This window comes from Pseudochaenichthys georgianus, unplaced genomic scaffold (assembly GCF_902827115.2).
Source record: "Pseudochaenichthys georgianus unplaced genomic scaffold, fPseGeo1.2 scaffold_683_arrow_ctg1, whole genome shotgun sequence".
Taxonomy (NCBI): domain Eukaryota; kingdom Metazoa; phylum Chordata; class Actinopteri; order Perciformes; family Channichthyidae; genus Pseudochaenichthys; species Pseudochaenichthys georgianus.
In genome coordinates, this window is record NW_027263237.1 from 69,030 (window position 1) to 91,474 (window position 22,445).

At 41.9% G+C, this 22,445-nt stretch overlaps 1 protein-coding gene across 1 annotated transcript; it reads left to right on the forward strand.

Annotated features, from left to right (window-relative positions):
- Positions 1–330: 330 nt before the first annotated feature.
- LOC117443819 (BDNF/NT-3 growth factors receptor-like) lies at positions 331–21,643 on the forward strand. The gene is made up of 8 exons (XM_034079652.2): positions 331–961; positions 4,936–5,010; positions 5,093–5,164; positions 6,182–6,250; positions 10,039–10,190; positions 12,054–12,190; positions 19,387–19,519; positions 21,271–21,643. Exons 1-8 carry the CDS (start codon positions 762–764, stop codon positions 21,621–21,623), a joined length of 1,191 nt encoding a protein of 396 aa, XP_033935543.2. The 5' UTR covers positions 331–761; the 3' UTR covers positions 21,624–21,643.
- Positions 21,644–22,445: the final 802 nt, after the last annotated feature.

Genomic DNA, 22,445 nt, shown 5'->3' on the forward strand with positions numbered 1-22,445 from the left:
CAGTGTTGCTGCTCAGTGCATGGAGTTTAACATGCATGCTGCTGTTCATGCTGCACATCTGCACACAGCGGAGACTGCAGGAACACGCTTTCTGATGCATGTTACAACATTAAAAAATCTGCAAGAAATTCCTATAAATACAACTTGGTGGTGGAGGTGGGGGGGGGGGGGGGGAGATGTGCTCGTCCTCGGCTATAATCGATAGACGCATGCAGGTATAGCCTTCCTCCCTCACACACTCACACACACACACACACACACACACACACACACACACACACACACACACACACACACACACACACACACACACACACACACACACACACACACACACACACACACTCGCAGCATCCTCCTCTACTCCGCTGTGCACTATTTTTCCTCCCCATCACCGCCACACATATGAGAAATCGCTGGTGCTGGTGCTGGTAGTGGGTGGGGGGGGGCGCTGCCTATTGATCTCTAAACATCTGGAACACCTTCATATTTGTTTTACAAGGCAGAGGGACGGAGCACTTGACACCTTCGCTTCTCGATACAGCAGCTCTGCGGAAGGCCATCCATGGCATCTTGATATTAAAAACCGTGGGCTTTGCGCATTCCTCCCCGACATCTTTCCTGCTTCTTCTCCTGCGGAAAGGATTAACTTGGCCACATACAAGCGACGAGCAGAGGGAAGGAAGGGACATCTTGACAGCCTTATCCTGTGTGTGTGTGTGTGTAACGGGGGGGCTTCGTCCATCATTGGACCCACCGCAATGGACTCCAGCCAGTGTGGCACGGCTCGGCTCGGATTGTTTTTGGTTCTGATTTTTGTGGGTCTGTGCAGGAGATGTAGCGATGCCTGCCCCGCATCCTGCACCTGCACCATCACACGGATTGTTTGTATTGATCCTGAGCCGGGGATCGAGGATTTCCCTGTCCTCACGTTGGATGACATGGAAAACATCACGGAGATGTAAGTGTGTGTGTGTGTGTGTGTGTGTGTGTGTGTGTGTGTGTGTGTGTGTGTGTGTGTTTGCGTGTGTGTGTGTGTGAGAAAAAATTCATCGTGCAGACACAAGTTGTTAGGATGCAATGCGTAAAAAATACCCAAGGGTTAGGGTTATGATCATAAAGGTAATAATAGGCCTTATACCCCCCCCCCCCTCAGATCAATACATGCCACGTTTTTCTTCCTTATTACCAATGGGTTTTTCAGATCTTAGTATATGCGTGCGTGCGTGCGTGCGTGCGTGCGTGTGTGTGTGTGTGTGTGTGTGTGTGTGTGTGTGTGTGTGTGTGTGTGTGTCGCGCTCGCATGGATAGTGGATGTGTGTTTGGATCAGTCTTGTTTTCTTTAGGTAGTGATGGAGTACACGTCGAGGCCCTGCGCAGACACGTTGGGCGGCGGTGTGATATAACCAAACATTAGAATAATAAATGTAGAATAAAAACATAGAATAAATTACCACAATGTGGGCAGATTGCATCTCATATGGATGTGCGTCAGCGTGTTGCCTGATTGGGGGAGAAAGGGGGGGGACCGGGTGAGTTTCCGAGGCAGACAGTGTCACTTTCCCACCATGCATGCAGTCTACTGAAGAGCCATGTCTCATCACTGGACTAAGAAAGCATATTTTACACCATTTACTAGATCTTCAGAGAGGTTGAACAGTGTTTCAAGTGATCGTGAATGTAATGTATGGATGTGATGGCCTGTGAGGGAAACTTCTGCAGCGACGGAGAGTCAGGACTGAGAGACACGAGGAGAGCTTTGATGGCAAACACTGGTAGTTTATTACAAGTCAACGGCCGGAGAATTCACATCACAAGTCACGGCAGCAGAAGGTTCTGACTGTCCTGTCACTTCTGCCCAGCCTCTCTCTCGATAGCCCTTTAACTAGTTTACAGTTAGGCATATTGGGGGAGGCGTACACATCTGTGGAGCGACAGCAGATCTCCCCCAACTGGAAATACTCAATCGCTTGTCAGTGGTGTTTAGAAGCCAGCGCTCTCACAGTCGTAAACCCCCCTATCAGGCCGTAAAGCGGACACTTAAGTGCTGGAGCATTCCTTACAGGAGATAACAGAATATCGGTTGGTAATTAACGTCAACAGGCAATAAGGTTAAATAAAGACAAAAGTATTCCCTCACATGGCCTAATGATACTTCGCTAATGCAATTATAATACTACAGTATTTTCTATACCTGGTTTTATTTTATCGACTTTTATTTAATTGAAATGTCTCATGTATCCAGGTCATGCCAGGGCAAATGGCAAAACTTTCATAATATATGTATTTATTTGTTATCAGAGGTATATCTTAAAAGAGTTTGAGTAAAACACAATAAGTAGAATTTGAAGTAATCATGAATGTAATGTTATACTTTAAAATGTGCCCAGGTCATGACAGGGCATGGCAAAGAAAGTATACATGTTTTGGGATTTTTTATTATGCAGTACAAGTAGTATTTCAAGTGATATATATTTCTGATGTAAGCAACCTTTCGCATGCCGGAAAAAAAAACCTTTAAAAAACATTTTTACTGCACGTTGTTTATAAATATTTGTTGGTGTGGAGACAATTTTGTTTGCCTTTAACACGGCTGCAATATATTACAAGTTAAAGTATCTAAAACTACCTTAAGATTCTGCGTCAGGAGACTTGTATATATTCCAAAGTACAAATAGGGACACAGGATATTTCATTTTTATAATTAGATTTGCAAAAAGATGCAGCTTCGTGATTTTCTCACCAAAGCTGCACATTTACTAGAGGTGGGAGGAGTACTGATATCCTGTGCTCCAGTGAAAGTACAAGTATTCAGGTCTTGTACTTGAGTACAAGTTGAAGTACTCAGATCTTGTACTTGAGTAAAAGTTGAAGTACTCAGATCTTGTACTTGAGTAAAAGTACAAGTACAAGTACTCAGATATTGTACTTGAGTGAAAGTAGAAGTACTCAGATCTTGTACTTGAGTAAAAGTAGAAGTACTCAGATCTTGTACTTGAGTAAAAGTTGAAGTACTCAGATCTTGTACTTGAGTAAAAGTAGAAGTACTCAGATCTTGTACTTGAGTAAAAGTTGAAGGACTCAGATCTTGTACTTGAGTGAAAGTTGAAATACTCAGATCTTGTACTTGAGTAAAAGTAGAAGTACTCAGATCTTGTACTTGAGTAAAAGTTGAAGTACTCAGATCTTGTACTTGAGTAAAAGTTGAAGTACTCAGATCTTGTATAAGTACTCAGATCTTGTACTTGAGTAAAAGTAGAAGTACTCAGATCTTGTAATTGAGTAAAAGTAGAAGTACTCAGATCTTGTACTTGAGTGAAAGTTGAAATACTCAGATATTGTACTTGAGTAAAAGTAGAAGTACTCAGATCTTGTACTTGAGTAAAAGTAGAAGTACTCAGATCTTGTACTTGAGTGAAAGTTGAAGTACTCAGATATTGTACTTGAGTAAAAGTAGAAGTACTCAGATCTTGTACTTGAGTGAAAGTTGAAGTACTCAGATCTTGTACTTGAGTGAAAGTTGAAGTACTCAGATCTTGTACTTGAGTAAAAGTAGAAGTACTCAGATCTTGTAGTGAGTGAAAGTAGAAGTACTGAGATCTTGTACTTGAGTAAAAGTTGAAGTACTCAGATCTTGTACTTGAGTAAAAGTAGAAGTACTCAGTAGTCTAGCAAAATGCCCTATCATGACCTGGACAAATTAGTAAAATAGTTTAGCATTAAAATACATTAAAAAAAAAAAGATCACTGAAATACATTTCCCCCCGTGGATTACTCAAACTCTTTTAATGATATACCTCACTTTTTCTTTTTTTAAATGAAAATGAAATTCTGTGTTATAATAACTCTATTTTATAAATATTCGACCCCCTCATGGCCCGGACACACTTGCAAAGCAAATGAACTTAACAAAATGCTGCGACACTACTTACTAGATATCCACTTTAAAGGGCTGTTTGTAAAAGACATGTGGGAAAGGGGCCGTCGTCACGAGGCCCAGAAGAAGCAGCGATATGACCTTAAACCTCAATAACACCAACAACACCAGCACCAGTGTCTCCCTCAACAAGCGAGCAGTGTGCAAACACATGCTGTTGTTTCATTGACGATCAATGCTGAAGAAATTCCCGTCCGTACAGAAATACGAAAAAAGTTGAAGTACTCAGATCTTGTACTTAAGTAAAAGTACAAGTACTCAGATCTTGTACTTGAGTAAAAGTAGAAGTACTCAGATCTTGTACTTGAGTGAAAGTAGAAGTACTGAGATCTTGTACTTGAGTAAAAGTAGAAGTACTCAGATCTTGTACTTGAGTAAAAGTAGAAGTACTCAGATCTTGTACTTGAGTGAAAGTTGAAATACTCAGATCTTATACTTGAGTAAAAGTAGAAGTACTCAGATCTTGTACTTGAGTGAAAGTAGAAGTACTCAGATCTTGTACTTGAGTAAAAGTAGAAGTACTCAGATCTTGTACTTGAGTAAAGGTAGAAGTACTCAGATCTTGTACTTGAGTAAAGGTAGAAGTACTCAGATCTTGTACTTGAGTGAAAGTAGAAGTACTCAGATCTTGTACTTGAGTAAAAGTAGAAATACTCAGATCTTGTACTTGAGTAAAGGTAGAAGTACTCAGATCTTGTACTTGAGTAAAGGTAGAAGTACTCAGATCTTGTACTTGAGTTAAAGTAGAAGTACTCAGATCTTGTCCTTCAGTAAAAGTAGAAGTACTCAGATCTTGTATACGACAGCTGTGTATATATAACATTTAGCTGTCTATGTATACATCATTACAACATTTTTAAAACATGGCATGGATCGAGTTTTTGAAGTAGAAAAACAAAAAGCTATTCTCTCGTCTCCTACTGCTATTGGAGAATATATCACATGCATCAACTAAAGTGTGTACTTGTGATATCAGATGTTTTCCTTCTGTCTCGCAGATACATAGCGAATCAGAACAGGCTGTTTGAGATCACAGACAACAGTCTGCGGCACTACATACACCTCAGAAACCTGTAAGTACCTCATCGTGACTTTTACAAAGACGGTTGGTGCGTGTGAAGCTGTATTTAAACTCCACTTCCTGTCTTCCCACAGAACAGTGATGGGGACCAGATTGACGTCCATATCGTCAGATGCATTTTACAACAACACAAGACTTGAATATGTGTAAGAAGCATTTTAAAGGGGCCCATTTCTGCTTTTAGGTTTGCCCTTTAGTGTCGTGTGCAAAGGCAAAAATCCCAAAGTCCCTGGACATAGTGACATCACGATGTAACACTCAGATTTCTATTGGCTATTGGCAGTAGAGACACTACATACTGATATACACCTGGACATCAGCAGGAGAGGACTCTTTAAAGTAGAGACACTACATACTGCTATACACCTGGACATCAGCAGGAGAGGACTCTTTAAAGTAGAGACACTACATACTGATATACACCTGAACATCAGCAGGAGAGGACTCTTTAAAGTAGAGACACTACATACTGATATACACCTGAACATCAGCAGGAGAGGACTCTTTAAAGTAGAGACACTACATACTGATATACACCTGAGCATCAGCAGGAGAGGACTCTTTAAAGTAGAGACACTACATACTGATGTACACCTGCACATCAGCAGGAGAGGACTCTTTAAAGTAGAGACACTACATACTGATGTACACCTGAACATCAGCAGGAGAGGACTCTTTAAAGTAGAGACACTACATACTGATATACATCTGAACATCAGCTGGAGAGGACTCTTTAAAGTAGAGACACTACATACTGATATACACCTGAACATCAGCAGGAGAGGACTCTTTAAAGTAGAGACACTACATACTGATATACACCTGAGCATCAGCAGGAGAGGACTCTTTAAAGTAGAGACACTACATACTGATATACACCTGAACATCAGCAGGAGAGGACTCTTTAAAGTAGAGACACCACACACTGATATACACCTGAACATCAGCAGGAGAGGACTCTTTAAAGTAGAGACACTACATACTGATATACACCTGAACATCAGCAGGAGAGGACTCTTTAAAGTAGAGACACCACACACTGATATACACCTGAACATCAGCAGGAGAGGACTCTTTAAAGTAGAGACACTACATACTGATATACACCTGAACATCAGCAGGAGCTTTGTTTGGACATTAATTGTTTTTTTTTCTTCTTCCAGAAATCTCAGAGACAATAATCTGTCGACGTTGTCATGGAGAACATTCCAGAACTTTAACATATCAGTACCGTAAGTGTCTCTCTTCTTTCTCTCCGTGTGTGTGTGTGTGTGTGTGTGTGTGTGTGTGTGTGCAGACAAATACAATTACATTTGGTTTATTTATCCCGAATTGGGAATATTTTTGGTTACAGCTGCATGAAAAAAAGACGTTGCACATGAATAAAAAATGTAAATAAATAAACAGTATATATATATTAAATATGGAATACATGCTCACCACTATAATAGATGAACCTACTACAACTAAATGAACTTTAAATATAGCATATATGCATTGTAAGTGCAAAGTAGTATTTACTGAAGTAACATTTTGAATGCCACACTTTTACTTGTAACAAAGTATTCCTACACTGTGGTATTACTACTTTCACCTGGGTAAGAGTATTTCTTCCACTACTGGTAGACTTATTCTCTAAACTAGGCAGAACACTTCATGCTAAAATGTTGGCTTTTCCATTTTCTCACATTTTTTTTTTTTAAATGTTAAAGGTCTCCTAAAACCAGGAAGTAAACTGCTTCCGGTTCCTTCGACAAAAAGCAATCCAATTTCTCCATAGGATTTTGGAAAATAGCTGGAAATCAGGTCTGTGGTTGAAACACATTTAAGAGATATATAATATTATAATTTTATAAATCTAGTCGCCAGAAGCAAAATGCTAACGTTATGCTATCAAGGAACTACAGCCGAGTCGCTGCTTCAACGTCACGCCAACTTAATGTCGTAGAACGAAACGTGATCCGTCTCTTCAACGTGTCTCAACCACAGACCTTATTTACAGATATGTTCCAACGTCCTACGGAGAGATCCCGTTGCTTTTTGTCGAAGGAACCGGAAGGGGTAAAATGCTAACCTACTTCCGGGAGTTAGGGCTCGTCGCTGTGGCACTCAGAGCCTGTCTCTGATTGGCTGAAACACCAAACAGATCATTGCAGCATTACCCATAATCCCCATCTGTTTCAGCCCTGTTTTCCAAAGTGCTGGGGGGGGGGGGGGGTTACCTTGGTTGCTGATTGGCTAATGGTTACCAAGACAACACATCGTTATGACATCATAAAGTGGCCAAAATCTGATCAGCTCGTTTTCAGACAGGTTTTTATAGAAATGGATCAAAAAGAGAGAAAATCTTTGTTCCTGAAACTTTCAGAGTCTCTTTCCACAGAGGGGACACATGTTGATGTAGAAGAGACATGGAGAAGAGGGGACACATGTTGATGTAGAAGAGACATGAAGAAGAGGGGACACATGTTGATGTAGAAGATACATGGAGAAGAGGGGACACATGTTGATGTAGAAGAGACATGAAGAAGAGGGGACACATGTTGATGTAGAAGAGACATGAAGAAGAGGGGACACATGTTGTTGTAGAAGAGACATGGAGAAGAGGGGACACATGTTGATGTAGAAGAGACATGAAGAAGAGGGGACACATGTTGATGTAGAAGAGACATGAAGAAGAGGGGACACATGTTGATGTAGAAGAGACATGGAGAAGAGGGGACACATGTTGATGTAGAAGAGACATGAAGAAGAGGGGACACATGTTGATGTAGAAGAGACATGGAGAAGAGGGGACACATGTTGATGTAGAAGAGACATGAAGAAGAGGGGACACATGTTGATGTAGAAGAGACATGAAGAAGAGGGGACACATGTTGATGTAGAAGAGACATGGAGAAGAGGGGAGACATGTTGATGTAGAAGAGACATGAATAAGAGGGGACACATGTTGATGTAGAAGAGACATGGAGAAGAGGGGACACATGTTGATGTAGAGGAGACATGAAGAAGAGGGGACACATGTTGATGTAGAAGAGACATGGAGAAGAGAGGACACATGTTGATGTAGAGGAGACATGAAGAAGAGGGGACACATGTTGATGTAGAAGAGACATGGAGAAGAGAGGACACATGTTGATGTAGAAGAGACATGAAGAAGAGGGGACACATGTTGATGTAGAAGAGACATGAAGAAGAGGGGACACATGTTGATGTAGAAGAGACATGTAGAAGAGGGGACACATGTTGATGTAGAGGAGAGATGGAGAAGAGGGGACACATGTTGATGTAGAAGAGACATGAAGAAGAGGGGACACATGTTGATGTAGAAGAGACATGTAGAAGAGGGGACACATGTTGATGTAGAGGAGAGATGGAGAAGAGGGGACACATGTTGATGTAGAAGAGACATGGAGAAGAGGGGACACATGTTGATGTAGAAGAGACATGAAGAAGAGGGGACACATGTTGATGTAGAGGAGAGATGGAGAAGAGAGGACACATGTTGATGTAGAGGAGACATGAAGAAGAGGGGACACATGTTGATGTAGAAGAGGGGACACATGTTGATGTAGAAGAGACATGTAGAAGAGGGGACACATGTTGATGTAGAGGAGAGATGGAGAAGAGGGGACACATGTTGATGTAGAAGAGGGGACACATGTTGATGTAGAAGAGACATGAATAAGAGGGGACACATGTTGATGTAGAAGAGACATGAAGAAGAGGGGACACATGTTGATGTCGAAGAGACATGAAGAAGAGGGGACACATGTTGATGTAGAAGAGACATGAAGAAGAGGGGACACATGTTGATGTCGAAGAGACATGAAGAAGAGGGGACACATGTTGATGTAGAAGAGACATGAAGAAGAGGGGACACATGTTGATGTAGAGGAGACATGAAGAAGAGGGGACACGTGTTGATGTAGAGGAGACATGAAGAAGAGGGGACACATGTTGATGTAGAAGAGACATGAAGAAGAGGGGACACATGTTGATGTAGAAGAAACATGAAGAAGAGGGGACACATGTTGATGTAGAAGAGACACGAAGAAGAGGGGACACATGTTGATGTAGAAGAGACATGAAGAAGAGGGGACACATGTTGATGTAGAAGAGACATGGAGAAGAGGGGACACATGTTGATGTAGAAGAAACATGAAGAAGAGGGGACACATGTTGATGTAGAAGAGACACGAAGAAGAGGGGACACATGTTGATGTAGAAGAGACATGAAGAAGAGGGGACACATGTTGATGTAGAAGAGACATGGAGAAGAGGGGACACATGTTGATGTAGAAGAGACATGAAGAAGAGGGGACACATGTTGATGTAGAAAAGACATGAAGAGGGGACACATGTTGATGTAGAAGAGACATGAAGAAGAGGGGACACATGTTGATGTAGAAGAGACATGAAGAAGAGGGGACACATGTTGATGTAGAAGAGACATGAAGAAGAGGGGACACATGTTGATGTAGAGGAGACATGAAGAAGAGGGGACACATGTTGATGTAGAAGAGACATGAAGAAGAGGGGACACATGTTGATGTAGAAGAGACATGAAGAAGAGGGGACACATGTTGATGTAGAAGAGACATGGAGAAGAGGGGACACATGTTGATGTAGAAGAGACATGAAGAAGAGGGGACACATGTTGATGTAGAAAAGACATGAAGAGGGGACACATGTTGATGTAGAAGAGACATGAAGAAGAGGGGACACATGTTGATGTAGAAGAGACATGAAGAAGAGGGGACACATGTTGATGTAGAAGAGACATGAAGAAGAGGGGACACATGTTGATGTAGAGGAGACATGAAGAAGAGGGGACACATGTTGATGTAGAAGAGACATGAAGAAGAGGGGACACATGTTGATGTAGAAGAGACATGAAGAAGAGGGGACACATGTTGATGTAGAAGAGACATGGAGAAGAGGGGACACATGTTGATGTAGAAGAGACATGAAGAAGTGGATTTTGCATAACAGGTCCCCTTTAATATTCATTCCCCAGCATCCTGCTGTCCGGTAACCCCCTGGATTGTGTTTGTGAGAACTTGTGGATCAAGATGAGGATCCTGGAGGACAGCGAGGGTCCGGATCCGGAGTGCATGGACGAGCGAGGAGTCACGCAGGAGTTCGCCACTCTCACTCCTCCAGACTGTGGTAACGTGACACTGAGTTTATAAAAAGCTCTTATTGACCGCTCAGAGAGCTGCATGCAAATACATCCGGAAGCAGATCCGTGTGAAGCTCTGGTTGCATGTTCCTTTTTCCTATTGACTCTCCATGTTTCCTGTCCATAAGTCTTCCTCCTGCGAAGCTGCTCCACACACTCCTCTGAAGATAAGATACCGTACTTTTCGGACTGTAAAGCGCACCTGCATATAAGCCGCAGCAGCTAAATTGTCCATCGGTCTTGCTCTCGTTCTGTCTCTCGGTTCCACTTTTACTTTGGCGCGCTACCTGTCCCGCTACCTGCCCGCCGCTTAGAGGTGGCGGGCGCGGACCGGTCCTAGAGCCCGTAGCGTTAAGGTGATTAATTTTACCTGTAAAATCCATAGATTTAGGAGGTTCCCTAGTGGCCGTTAGCTGTACAAAGAAAATGGGGAAAAAATCGCGGTTTATAGTCCGAAAAGTACGGTAAATACTTTATTGATCCCAATTTGGGAAATGTTTGCGTTGCAGCAGCATAAAAGACATGGCATTGTACAATAACAATTAAAAAGACTAGAAAATATACATGTTGAATTTACAAATGAACAAAAACAAAATATAAAGCAAGTTATTATATATAAGTATGTGAGGGATGGAATATTAAACTGAATATATACATTTAAAATGTAGACAGTGTCTTCTCTCCCCCAGTCGTGTAAAGTACCTAATTTACTTGAAGTACTGTACAATTTTGGGGTACTTGTACTTGACTTGAGTATTTATTTAAATGTGTGGCTACTTCTACCTCACTACAACTCAGAGGTAAATCGTGTACTTTTACTCCACTACATGTATTTAATACCTTTAGTTACTTTACAGATCTGGATGAATGATGTGAAATATAACCAAGTGTTGAATCAGACTTTAGTTCCACCTGGAGTAAATCCACCAGCTACCCTGCAGTCTACAAAGTACTTCAGACTAGCTGCACCTTCACCAGCTTTGAGAACACTTTCATGATCAATCATTATAAAACATATATATATATTATTCTGAAATGGACCAATCTGCGCAACGACTACTTTTACTGTCTTTCACTATATTTTGATGAGAATACTTTCTACTTTTACTTGAGGAACATTTTGAATGCAGGACTTTTACTGTAACAGAGTATTCCTACACTCTGGTACTTATACTGTTACTCAACAAAATCTGAGTACTTCTACTTTTACTCAAGTACAAGATCTGAGTACTTCTACTTTTACTCAAGCACAAGATCTGAATACTTCTACTTTTACTCAAGTACAAGATCTGAGTACTTCTACTTTTACTCAAGTACAAGATCTGAGTACTTCTACTTTTACTCAAGTACAATATATGAGTACTTCTACTTTTACTCAAGTACAAGATCTGAGTACTTCTACTTTTACTCAAGTACAATATATCAGTACTTCTACTTTTACTCAAGTACAAGATCTGAGTACTTCTACTTTTACTCAAGTACAAGATCTGAGTACTTCTACTTTTACTCAAGTACAATATATCAGTACTTCTACTTTTACTAAGTCCCAGATCTGAGTACTTCTACTTTTACTCAAGTACAATATATGAGTACTTCTACGTTTACTCAAGTACAATATATGAGTACTTCTACTTCTACTAAGTCCCAGATCTGAGTCCTCCTCCCACCTCTGCTCTCCCCCGACCTTCCTCTCTGACACATGCAGTAGATGTTGTTACTTCCTGCTGGCTTTGACTCCTGACGAGGATATAAAAAGCTCATATTGACCGTTGGGAGAGCTGATCGCTGCATGCACATAAATCCATGCGAGGCTCTGGTTGCATGTCTCATGTTGCTCCTTTCCCTTGCAGTGGTTCCTTTAGTAGAGGTCAACCCAAAGTCAGTGACGGAGATGCAGGGGAGTAACGTGCGGGCGGTGTGCAGCGCCTCGGGTTCTCCAGCTCCGGAGATCACGTGGAACCTCGACTGGATCTCCACACACCACGAGGTGAGGCCGAAACACACATTACTTCCTGCTTATTTACCTTTCCTGTACATGTGTCAAACTCGAGGCCCGGGGGCCAAATCAGGGCCGTGGTGGATTTAATTTCGGCCCGCAGGATAATTTCTAATTCCTATTAGATCTGGCCCTCCGGTATATTGCACCTTCCCTCCATCCTGAGGGTCTCCTCCGCTCAGAGCCCAAACATTGATGACCTTGCACCCTGATGAGATGCCAAGTGTCTGAGCTAGCATCTCAGAGCAGCAACCTGAGTTCAATGGATGCTTCCTTCTGCACTTCCTCTCACGGCCACAGGGCATGTTTGGTTTCTCTCTGAGGGGAATAGTTTTGTTGGAGCTGTTGTTGGCCTGTGGGGAAATGTACTCATAAGAAGTGACTCTGGAGAAGCTGCAGATAGAGCCATGAGAAATGAATGCAACTGATTATTTAATGTTGTTTTTATAGGCAATAGTTTAAGCTTTGTTAGTTCCTGGTTTAAAATGTGCAATAAGTTCATTTCAATACGTTCTGCATTAAACATTGAACCAGTCCGGCCCTCGACTAGCACCCATATTTTATGTTGGCCCACTGTGTATTTGAGTTGGACACCCCTAAGCAGTTGGCCTATCACAACAGAGCCAGCCAGCTAACCAATCAGAGCAGACTGGACTCTGGTTTCAGACAGAGGGTGACAGCACAGGCAGTATGAGAAAAATAAAGAGCTTTTTGAACATTAAAGCATGGAGACATGTCACAGGAGAGGCACAACATGAACATGAGCGTAATGGGGCTCCTTCAAGGAAATGTTTCCTCATCTCAGTGATTTAGACTACAACGCGTTGCAGGAATGAGCGTCACATGCCGGAATTGATTCAGATTGTTGGCATTTTATTTCCCTGGTTTCAAAGTCAATGTTTTATTTGAGTGGCGTTTTATTTGCAGACTGACATAAGAGCTTTGGTTCAAACATCACTAAACGATTTCAATGGTTTTGTTTTCAGTAAATACCCCATCTTTGAAACATTGAGTCCTTTTTAAACATTGAAGCATGTGAACAACGTCTTCCTTCACCCTGTCGATGTTGGTTCTTCATGAATGACTGCCTCGCTGCATATTATCCTGCGTACACAGCTACATACTGAAAGATCATCAATATTGAAAATGATCCTTATTTCTTCCGCTAAGAAAAATAAATGGTCCGTCGTGTTTGCTTCCTTTCTGTCTTCTTCTGCTGTCCCCTTTAGTGTTTGCTTCCTTTCTGTCTTCTTCTGCTGTCCCCTTTAGTGTTTGCTTCCTTTCTGTCTTCTTCTGCTGTCCCCTTTAGTGTTTACTTCCTGTCTGTCTTCTTCTGCTGTCCCCTTTAGTGTTTACTTCCTGTCTGTCTTCTTCTGCTGTTCCCTTTACTGTTTACTTCCTGTCTGTCTTCTTCTGCTGTCCCCTTTAGTGTTTACTTCCTGTCTGTTTTCTTCTGCTGTTCCCTTTAGTGTTTGCTTCCTTTCTGTCTTCTTCTGCTGTCCCCTTTAGTGTTTACTTCCTGTCTGTTTTCTTCTGCTGTTCCCTTTAGTGTTTACTTCCTGTCTGTCTTCTTCTGCTGTCCCCTTTAGTGTTTACTTCCTGTCTGTCTTCTTCTGCTGTCCCCTTTAGTGTTTACTTCCTGTCTGTCTGTCTTCTTCTGCTGTTCCCTTAAGTGTTTACTTCCTGTCTGTCTTTCTTCTTCTGCTGTTCCCTTTAGTGTTTACTTCCTGTCTGTCTTCTTCTGCTGCTCCCTTTAGTGTTTACTTCCTGTCTGTTTTCTTCTGCTGTTCCCTTTAGTGTTTACTTCCTTTCTGTCTTCTTCTGCTGTTCCCTTTAGTGTTTGCCTCCTGTCTGTCTTCTTCTCCTGTTCCCTTTAGTGTTTACTTCTTCTGCTGTCCCCTTTAGTGTTTACTTCCTGTCTGTCTTCTTCTGCTGTTCCCTTTAGTGTTTACTTCCTGTCTGTCTGTCTTCTTCTGCTGTTCCCTTTAGTGTTTACTTCCTGTCTGTCTTCTTCTGCTGTTCCATTTAGTGTTTACTTCCTGTCTGTCTTCTTATGCTGTCCCCTTTAGTGTTTACTTCCTGTCTGTCTGTCTTCTTCTGCTGTTCCCTTAAGTGTTTACTTCCTGTCTGTCTGTCTTCTTCTGCTGTTCCCTTTAGTGTTTACTTCCTGTCTGTCTTCTTCTGCTGCTCCCTTTAGTGTTTACTTCCTGTCTGTTTTCTTCTGCTGTTCCCTTTAGTGTTTACTTCCTTTCTGTCTTCTTCTGCTGTTCCCTTTAGTGTTTACTTCCTGTCTGTCTGTCTTCTTCTGCTGTTCCCTTTAGTGTTTACTTCCTGTCTGTCTTCTTCTGCTGTCCCCTTTAGTGTTTACTTCCTGTCTGTCTGTCTTCTTCTGCTGTTCCCTTAAGTGTTTACTTCCTGTCTGTCTGTCTTCTTCTGCTGTTCCCTTTAGTGTTTACTTCCTGTCTGTCTTCTTCTGCTGCTCCCTTTAGTGTTTACTTCCTGTCTGTTTTCTTCTGCTGTTCCCTTTAGTGTTTACTTCCTGTCTGTCTTCTTCTCCTGTTCCCTTTAGTGTTTACTTCTTCTCCTGTTCCCTTTAGTGTTTACTTCTTCTGCTGTCCCCTTTAGTGTTTACTTCCTGTCTGTCTTCTTCTGCTGTCCCCTTTAGTGTTTACTTCCTGTCTGTCTTCTTCTGCTGTCCCCTTTAGTGTTTACTTCCTGTCTGTCTTCTTCTGCTGTCCCCTTTAGTGTTTACTTCCTGTCTGTCTTCTTCTGCTGTCCCCTTTAGTGTTTACTTCCTGTCTGTCTTCTTCTGCTGTTCCCTTTACTGTTTACTTCCTGTCTGTCTTCTTCTGCTGTCCCCTTTAGTGTTTACTTCCTGTCTGTCTTCTTCTGCTGTTCCCTTAAGTGTTTACTTCCTGTCTGTCTGTCTTCTTCTGCTGTTCCCTTTAGTGTTTACTTCCTGTCTGTCTTCTTCTGCTGCTCCCTTTAGTGTTTACTTCCTGTCTGTTTTCTTCTGCTGTTCCCTTTAGTGTTTACTTCCTGTCTGTCTTCTTCTCCTGTTCCCTTTAGTGTTTACTTCTTCTGCTGTCCCCTTTAGTGTTTACTTCCTGTCTGTCTTCTTCTGCTGTCCCCTTTAGTGTTTGCTTCCTTTCTGTCTTCTTCTGCTGTCCCCTTTAGTGTTTGCTTCCTTTCTGTCTTCTTCTGCTGTCCCCTTTAGTGTTTACTTCCTGTCTGTCTTCTTCTGCTGTCCCCTTTAGTGTTTACTTCCTGTCTGTCTTCTTCTGCTGTTCCCTTTACTGTTTACTTCCTGTCTGTCTTCTTCTGCTGTCCCCTTTAGTGTTTACTTCCTGTCTGTTTTCTTCTGCTGTTCCCTTTAGTGTTTGCTTCCTTTCTGTCTTCTTCTGCTGTCCCCTTTAGTGTTTACTTCCTGTCTGTTTTCTTCTGCTGTTCCCTTTAGTGTTTACTTCCTGTCTGTCTTCTTCTGCTGTCCCCTTTAGTGTTTACTTCCTGTCTGTCTTCTTCTGCTGTCCCCTTTAGTGTTTACTTCCTGTCTGTCTGTCTTCTTCTGCTGTTCCCTTAAGTGTTTACTTCCTGTCTGTCTTTCTTCTTCTGCTGTTCCCTTTAGTGTTTACTTCCTGTCTGTCTTCTTCTGCTGCTCCCTTTAGTGTTTACTTCCTGTCTGTTTTCTTCTGCTGTTCCCTTTAGTGTTTACTTCCTTTCTGTCTTCTTCTGCTGTTCCCTTTAGTGTTTGCCTCCTGTCTGTCTTCTTCTCCTGTTCCCTTTAGTGTTTACTTCTTCTGCTGTCCCCTTTAGTGTTTACTTCCTGTCTGTCTTCTTCTGCTGTTCCCTTTAGTGTTTACTTCCTGTCTGTCTGTCTTCTTCTGCTGTTCCCTTTAGTGTTTACTTCCTGTCTGTCTTCTTCTGCTGTTCCATTTAGTGTTTACTTCCTGTCTGTCTTCTTATGCTGTCCCCTTTAGTGTTTACTTCCTGTCTGTCTGTCTTCTTCTGCTGTTCCCTTAAGTGTTTACTTCCTGTCTGTCTGTCTTCTTCTGCTGTTCCCTTTAGTGTTTACTTCCTGTCTGTCTTCTTCTGCTGCTCCCTTTAGTGTTTACTTCCTGTCTGTTTTCTTCTGCTGTTCCCTTTAGTGTTTACTTCCTTTCTGTCTTCTTCTGCTGTTCCCTTTAGTGTTTACTTCCTGTCTGTCTGTCTTCTTCTGCTGTTCCCTTTAGTGTTTACTTCCTGTCTGTCTTCTTCTGCTGTCCCCTTTAGTGTTTACTTCCTGTCTGTCTGTCTTCTTCTGCTGTTCCCTTAAGTGTTTACTTCCTGTCTGTCTGTCTTCTTCTGCTGTTCCCTTTAGTGTTTACTTCCTGTCTGTCTTCTTCTGCTGCTCCCTTTAGTGTTTACTTCCTGTCTGTTTTCTTCTGCTGTTCCCTTTAGTGTTTACTTCCTGTCTGTCTTCTTCTCCTGTTCCCTTTAGTGTTTACTTCTTCTGCTGTCCCCTTTAGTGTTTACTTCCTGTCTGTCTTCTTCTGCTGTTCCCTTTAGTGTTTACTTCCTGTCTGTCTGTCTTCTTCTGCTGTTCCATTTAGTGTTTACTTCCTGTCTGTCTGTCTTCTTCTGCTGTTCCATTTAGTGTTTACTTCCTTTCTGTCTTCTTCTGCTGTTCCCTTTAGTGTTTACTTCCTTCCTGTCTTCTTCTGCTGTCCCCTTTAGTGATTACTTCCTGTCTGTCTTCTTCTGCTGTCCCCTTTAGTGATTACTTCCTGTCTGTCTTCTTCTGCTGTCCCCTTTAGTGATTACTTCCTGTCTGTCTTCTTCTGCTGTTCCCTTTAGTGTTTACTTCCTGCCTGCCTTCTTCTTCTTCTGCTGTTCCCTTTAGTGTTTACTTCCTGTCTGTCTTCTTCTGCTGTTCCCTTGAGTGTTTACTTCCTGTCTGTCTGACTTCTTCTGCTGTTCCCTTTAGTGTTTACTTCCTGCCTGCCTTCTTCTTCTGCTGTTTCCTTTTGTGTTTACTTCCTGTCTGTCTTCTTCTGCTGTTCCCTTTAGTGTTTACTTCTTCTGCTGTTCCCTTTAGTGTTTACTTCCTGCCTGCCTTCTTCTTCTGCTGTTTCCTTTTGTGTTTACTTCCTGTCTGTTTTCTTCTGCTGTTCCCGTTATTGTTTACTTCTTGTCTTCTTCTGCTGTTCCCGTTATTGTTTACTTCTTGTCTTCTTCTGCTGTTCCCTTTAGTGTTTACTTCCTGTCTGTCTGACTTCTTCTGCTGTTCCCTTTAGTGTTTACTTCCTGTCTGCCTTCTTCTTCTGCTGTTCCCTTTAGTGTTTACTTCCTGTCTGTCTTCTTCTGCTGTTCCCTTTAGTGTTTACTTCCTGTCTCTCTGACTTCTTCTGCCGTTCCCATTATTGTTTACTTCCTGTCTGAGTTCTTCTGCCGTTCCCATTATTGTTTACTTCCTGTCTGAGTTCTTCTGCCGTTCCCATTATTGTTTACTTCCTGTCTGAGTTCTTCTGCCGTTCCCATTATTGTTTACTTCCTGTCTTTCTTCTTCTGCTGTTCCCTTTAGTGTTTACTTCCCGTCTGTCTGACTTCTTCTGCTGTGCTCATTATTGTTTAGTTCCTGTCTGTCTTCTTCTGCTGTTCCCTTTAGTGTTTACTTCCCGTCTGTCTGACTTCTTCTGCTGTTCCCGTTATTGTTTACTTCCCATCTTTCTTCTTCTGCTGTTTCTGTTAGTGTTTACTTCCTGCCTATCTTCTATTGATGTATCTGACATCCAACACTCTGTCTTTTAACCCCTTTCCTTCAATCCCTTGATCCTCCTCAATAACGGTGATGTAATGCTTAGCTGCTGTGTGTTATTGATTAATAACAACCTCTGGAAAGCCCCAATTGACCAATCAAAATAGAGTATTCAACTAAGCTGTGTAATAATGATGACAAATAGAGCGGAGCAGTGATGACGTATTTTTGTAGGCCGACCCTGAAGTGAGCTGCTGGTTCCCTCGACAAAAAGCAACGGGATTTCTCCATAGGATTTTTGGAATATTGTAAAAAATAAGATCTGTGGAAAACAAACCTGTTTGATAAATGCACGTTTTGTTCAGCCGGATAATCTCCACACGTCTACCCTACTTTTATCATTTTCTAATCATAAATGTAATGTCCAGAAGCAAAATGCTAACGTTATGCTATAAAGTAGGGGTGTCAAACTCAAGGCCCGGGGGCCAAATCCGGCCCGCCACTTCATTTTCTGCGGCCCCACAAGAGCTCTGAAAGAATATAATATGTTTATTATACGGTTACATGGCGATTTACAGAAGCACGTTGCCCATAAACTACATGTCCCACAATGCATCTCAAATTTGACTTTTTTCTCAGAATTTGACTTTTTTTCTTCAAAATGCCTTTTTTCTTAGAATTTTCCCCTTTTTTTGTCACTTTTTTCTGTCCAGAATTTGGCTTTTCTTTTTAAATCATTTTGTGACATTCTCACTGAAGAGACTTGCAATTACTTGCCTTAGACTTCTGCTTTCAGACGTTGTTAATTATGAAGTTATTACCCTATTAGATAATAATCCACTGCAGAGGCTATCATGTAATATAATGCATTATTTTATATAAAATATTTATATATGTATTTTGATATAGTCTTAAAGTTACAACCGGCCCTTTGAGTGCAACCATAATTCCTACGTGGCCCGTGATGAAATTGAGTTTGACACCTTTGCTATAAAGGAACTACAGCCGAGTCCAGCAGCACGACTTCAACGTCATGCCGACTTAAGATCCATATTCAAACTACAGATTCTAAATGGAACGAGTTGAAGCGTTTTTTGAACAGTTTTCAGTAGGCAGGGACTTGGAGGAGTGTTTACGTGCTCGGCGTAATGACGTACAACGACCTCGACAACTTCTGTAGTCCTATTCAGCCACTTGGTACCAACCATAGTTTTCCAGATTTAATGTCGTCGAACAAAACGTGATCCGTCTCTTCGATGTGTCTCAACCACAGACCTGATTTCCAGATATCTTCCAAAAAACATGTTGAAAAAACCTGTTGACTGAGACGAGGGAACCGGAAGTGGTAAAATGCTAACTCGCTTCCAGGTTTTAGGACTCGATCCTGCACCGCTCTATAACGTATACTATTACATAAAGGCGTGTACTAAATATAATACTGCCGTGTTTACAGGTTGATGCCTCGGATACGAAGAGCATCCTCACCTTGACAGACTTGTCTCCTGATGATCACGGGAAGCTGATCATCTGCAGCGCTGAGAACATGGTCGGTCAGGGAGAGGCCACGCTGCTGCTCAACATCCTCTGTAAGGACTCTCGCTTTTCTCCGAGTGTCCACGGTAACTGTGAGAGACTGTAAGATAGGACAGGAAGGACCTGTATTGAGCGTCGTAGGGAATCCAGGTGAAACAGCAGCAACAGAAAAAGGGAGGTTGACATTCAGCTCAGTTATCGAAACGGGATACATTTCTAAAGTAACCCTCCCATCCCTGAGCATGCATATGTAATGAGTGTTGTTGTTTACTATGCTTGCTTCTAACCCTTGTTTTGTTTCCAGTGGAAGCACAAGGCTCCTGCTCAGTTTGTTATCATTACTGTCTCTGGGCAAATCTTATTGACTCCGTGTTTCCTGCCCATAACTCTTCCTCCCGTGAAGCTCCTCCACACACTCCTCTGCTGGCTTAATGCCACGCGTATCCTCCTGAAGTCACTGTGTACTCTCCCCGGCACATGCATACTAAGTACATTTACTCAAGTTCTGTACTTAAGTATACAATGTTGAGGTACTTGCACTTTACTTGAGTATTTCCATGTTATGCTATTTTGTACTTTTACTCCACTACATGTATTTACCTTTAGTTACTTCTCAGATCTGGATGAATGATGTGAAATATAATCAAGTGTTGAATCAGACTTTAGTTCCACCTGGAGTAAATCCACCAGCTACCCTGCAGTCTACAAAGTACTTCAGACTAGCTGCACCTTCACCAGCTACCCTGCAGTCTACAAAGTACTTCAGACTAGCTGCACCTTCACCAGCTCTGAGAACACTTTCATGATCAATCATTATAAAACATATCATATATATTATTCTGAAATGGACCAATCTGCACAACGACTACTTTCACTGTCTTTCACTATATTTAGATGAGAATACTTTTCTACTTTTACTTGAGGAACATTTTGAATGCAGGACTTTTACTGTGACAGAGAATTCCTACACTCTGGTACTTCTACTATTACTCAAGAACAAGATCTGAGTACTTCTACTTTTACTCTAGTACAAGATCTGAGTACTTCTACTTTTACTCAAGGACAAGACCTGAGTACTTCTACTTTTCCTCAAGCACAAGATCAGAGTACTTCTACTTTTACTCTAGTACAAGATCTGAGTACTTCTACTTTTACTCTAGTACAAGATCTGAGTACTTCTACTTTTACTCAAGGACAAGACCTGAGTACTTCTACTTTTACTCAAGCACAATATCTGAGTACTTCTACTTTTACTCAAGTACAAGACCTGAGTACTTCTACTTTTACTCAAGTACAAGATCTGAGTACTTCTACTTTTACTCAAGTACAAGATCTGAGTACTTCTACTTTTATTCAAGTACAAGATCTGAGTACTTCTACTTTTACTCAAGTACAAGATCTGAGTACTTCTACTTTTACTCAAGTACAAGACCTGAGTACTTCTACTCAAGTACAAGATCTGAGTACTTCTACTTTTACTCAAGTACAAGATCCAAGTACTTTTTACTCAACCCTCCTTTCATGTTCGTTTCTCCACCGTTACTTTGGTGTTCCTGGTCAAACGTATTTAACTCGCTTGTCGGCTGTAAATATGTTCAAAGACTTACTGTGGAGGCAACCAAATGTAAATCACAATATCTCTGATTGATGAAAGTAGTACATCGGTTACATTTAAGCACTTCGACCACCGGTGCTCTCCTCTAACGACCCTCTCTAAGCCCATAGAAGTAGCTTCTTCCTGCTGTTGATGTCCTGTCTCCTTCCCTGGTATCCCTCTTCCTCTCCCTCTCCCTTCCTCTGTCAGTCGCCCCCACCATCGTGCAGCTGCTGGAGCCGGAGCAGGACCACCACTGGTGCATCCCCTTCAGCGTGACCGGGAACCCAAAGCCCGACCTGCAGTGGTACCATGACAACGTGGCGCTGCAGGAGCAGGACCACATCCGCACGATGATCCACGTGATGACGGAGCGCGAGTACCACGGCTGCCTGCAGCTGGTCGACCCCACGCACATCCACAACGGCATGTACCGCCTGGTGGCCAAGAACAAGTACGGGCGCGACGAGAAGAAGGTCTCGGCCTCGTTCATCGAACCACCAGACTTCGGCGAGGGTATGTTATTGACCGTGCTGGAAAGTAGCGGGTCGAGACCAATTTGACTGGGGGGGCAGTTATTTCACGAGAGGGGGTTAAAAAGAGAAAGACAGTAATTGGTATTTGTTTTTGTAAAGTTGTTTGTTTTAGTCCATTTAAGTTACAGTCCTTTGTTTCAGTCGTTTTTTTAGAGTATTTGTTTTAGTAACTCTAAGTGACAATTTCATTTTGCTTTTATATAAGGTAATGAACAGTTTAATCTCCACCGTACATCCGGGTCTCTGATTTGATTTAGTTCCAATAAATCGTAATATTTTTTGGAGGGGGGGCCACAGGGGGGGTCCTGGTCAGTGTTACGGGGGGAACTGGCCCCCCCCTAGAACCGCCCCTGAGGTGGAAAGTACAAATCAAATCAAAATGTATCATAGCCCCTGTACAAAGCAAGCAAAGACAAAAACTCAATTATAAAAACATTATACCTCAACATAAGTATTGCCGTGTGTGTGTGTGTGTGTGTGTGTGTGTGTGTGTGTGTGTGTGTGTGTGTGTGTGTGTGTGTGTGTGTGTGTGTGTGTGTGTGTCTGTGTGTCTCTGTCTGTTTGTCTGTCTGTCTCTGTGTGTTTGTATGTGTGACCATTAAAGAGGGTTTCATCCTCCATTTCTATCTTCTCAAGTAGAGTACTGACTTATGTTGGTCTTTCATAACTCTACTTAAGTACCTTTTTGAGGTATTTGCACTTTACTTGAATATTTTCATTGTTTGCTATACTTCCACTCCACTACATGTTGGTACTTTTTCTGCTAACCTTTACTTATTCCACTGCTGGTTATTCATACATTTAGTAAGATTTTGCACAATTCTGTTTTAAAGTCCCCTGCTTAATGCA

Coding starts and splice junctions, on each gene's coding strand:
- LOC117443819 (XM_034079652.2), top strand. CDS start 762: ATGGACTCCAGCCAGTGTGGCACGGCTCGGCTCGGATTGTTTTTGGTT. Junction 5,165..6,181: donor AACACAAGACTTGAATATGT/GTAAGAAGCATT, acceptor TTCTTCTTCCAG/AAATCTCAGAGACAATAATC. Junction 10,191..12,053: donor TCTCACTCCTCCAGACTGTG/GTAACGTGACAC, acceptor TTTCCCTTGCAG/TGGTTCCTTTAGTAGAGGTC.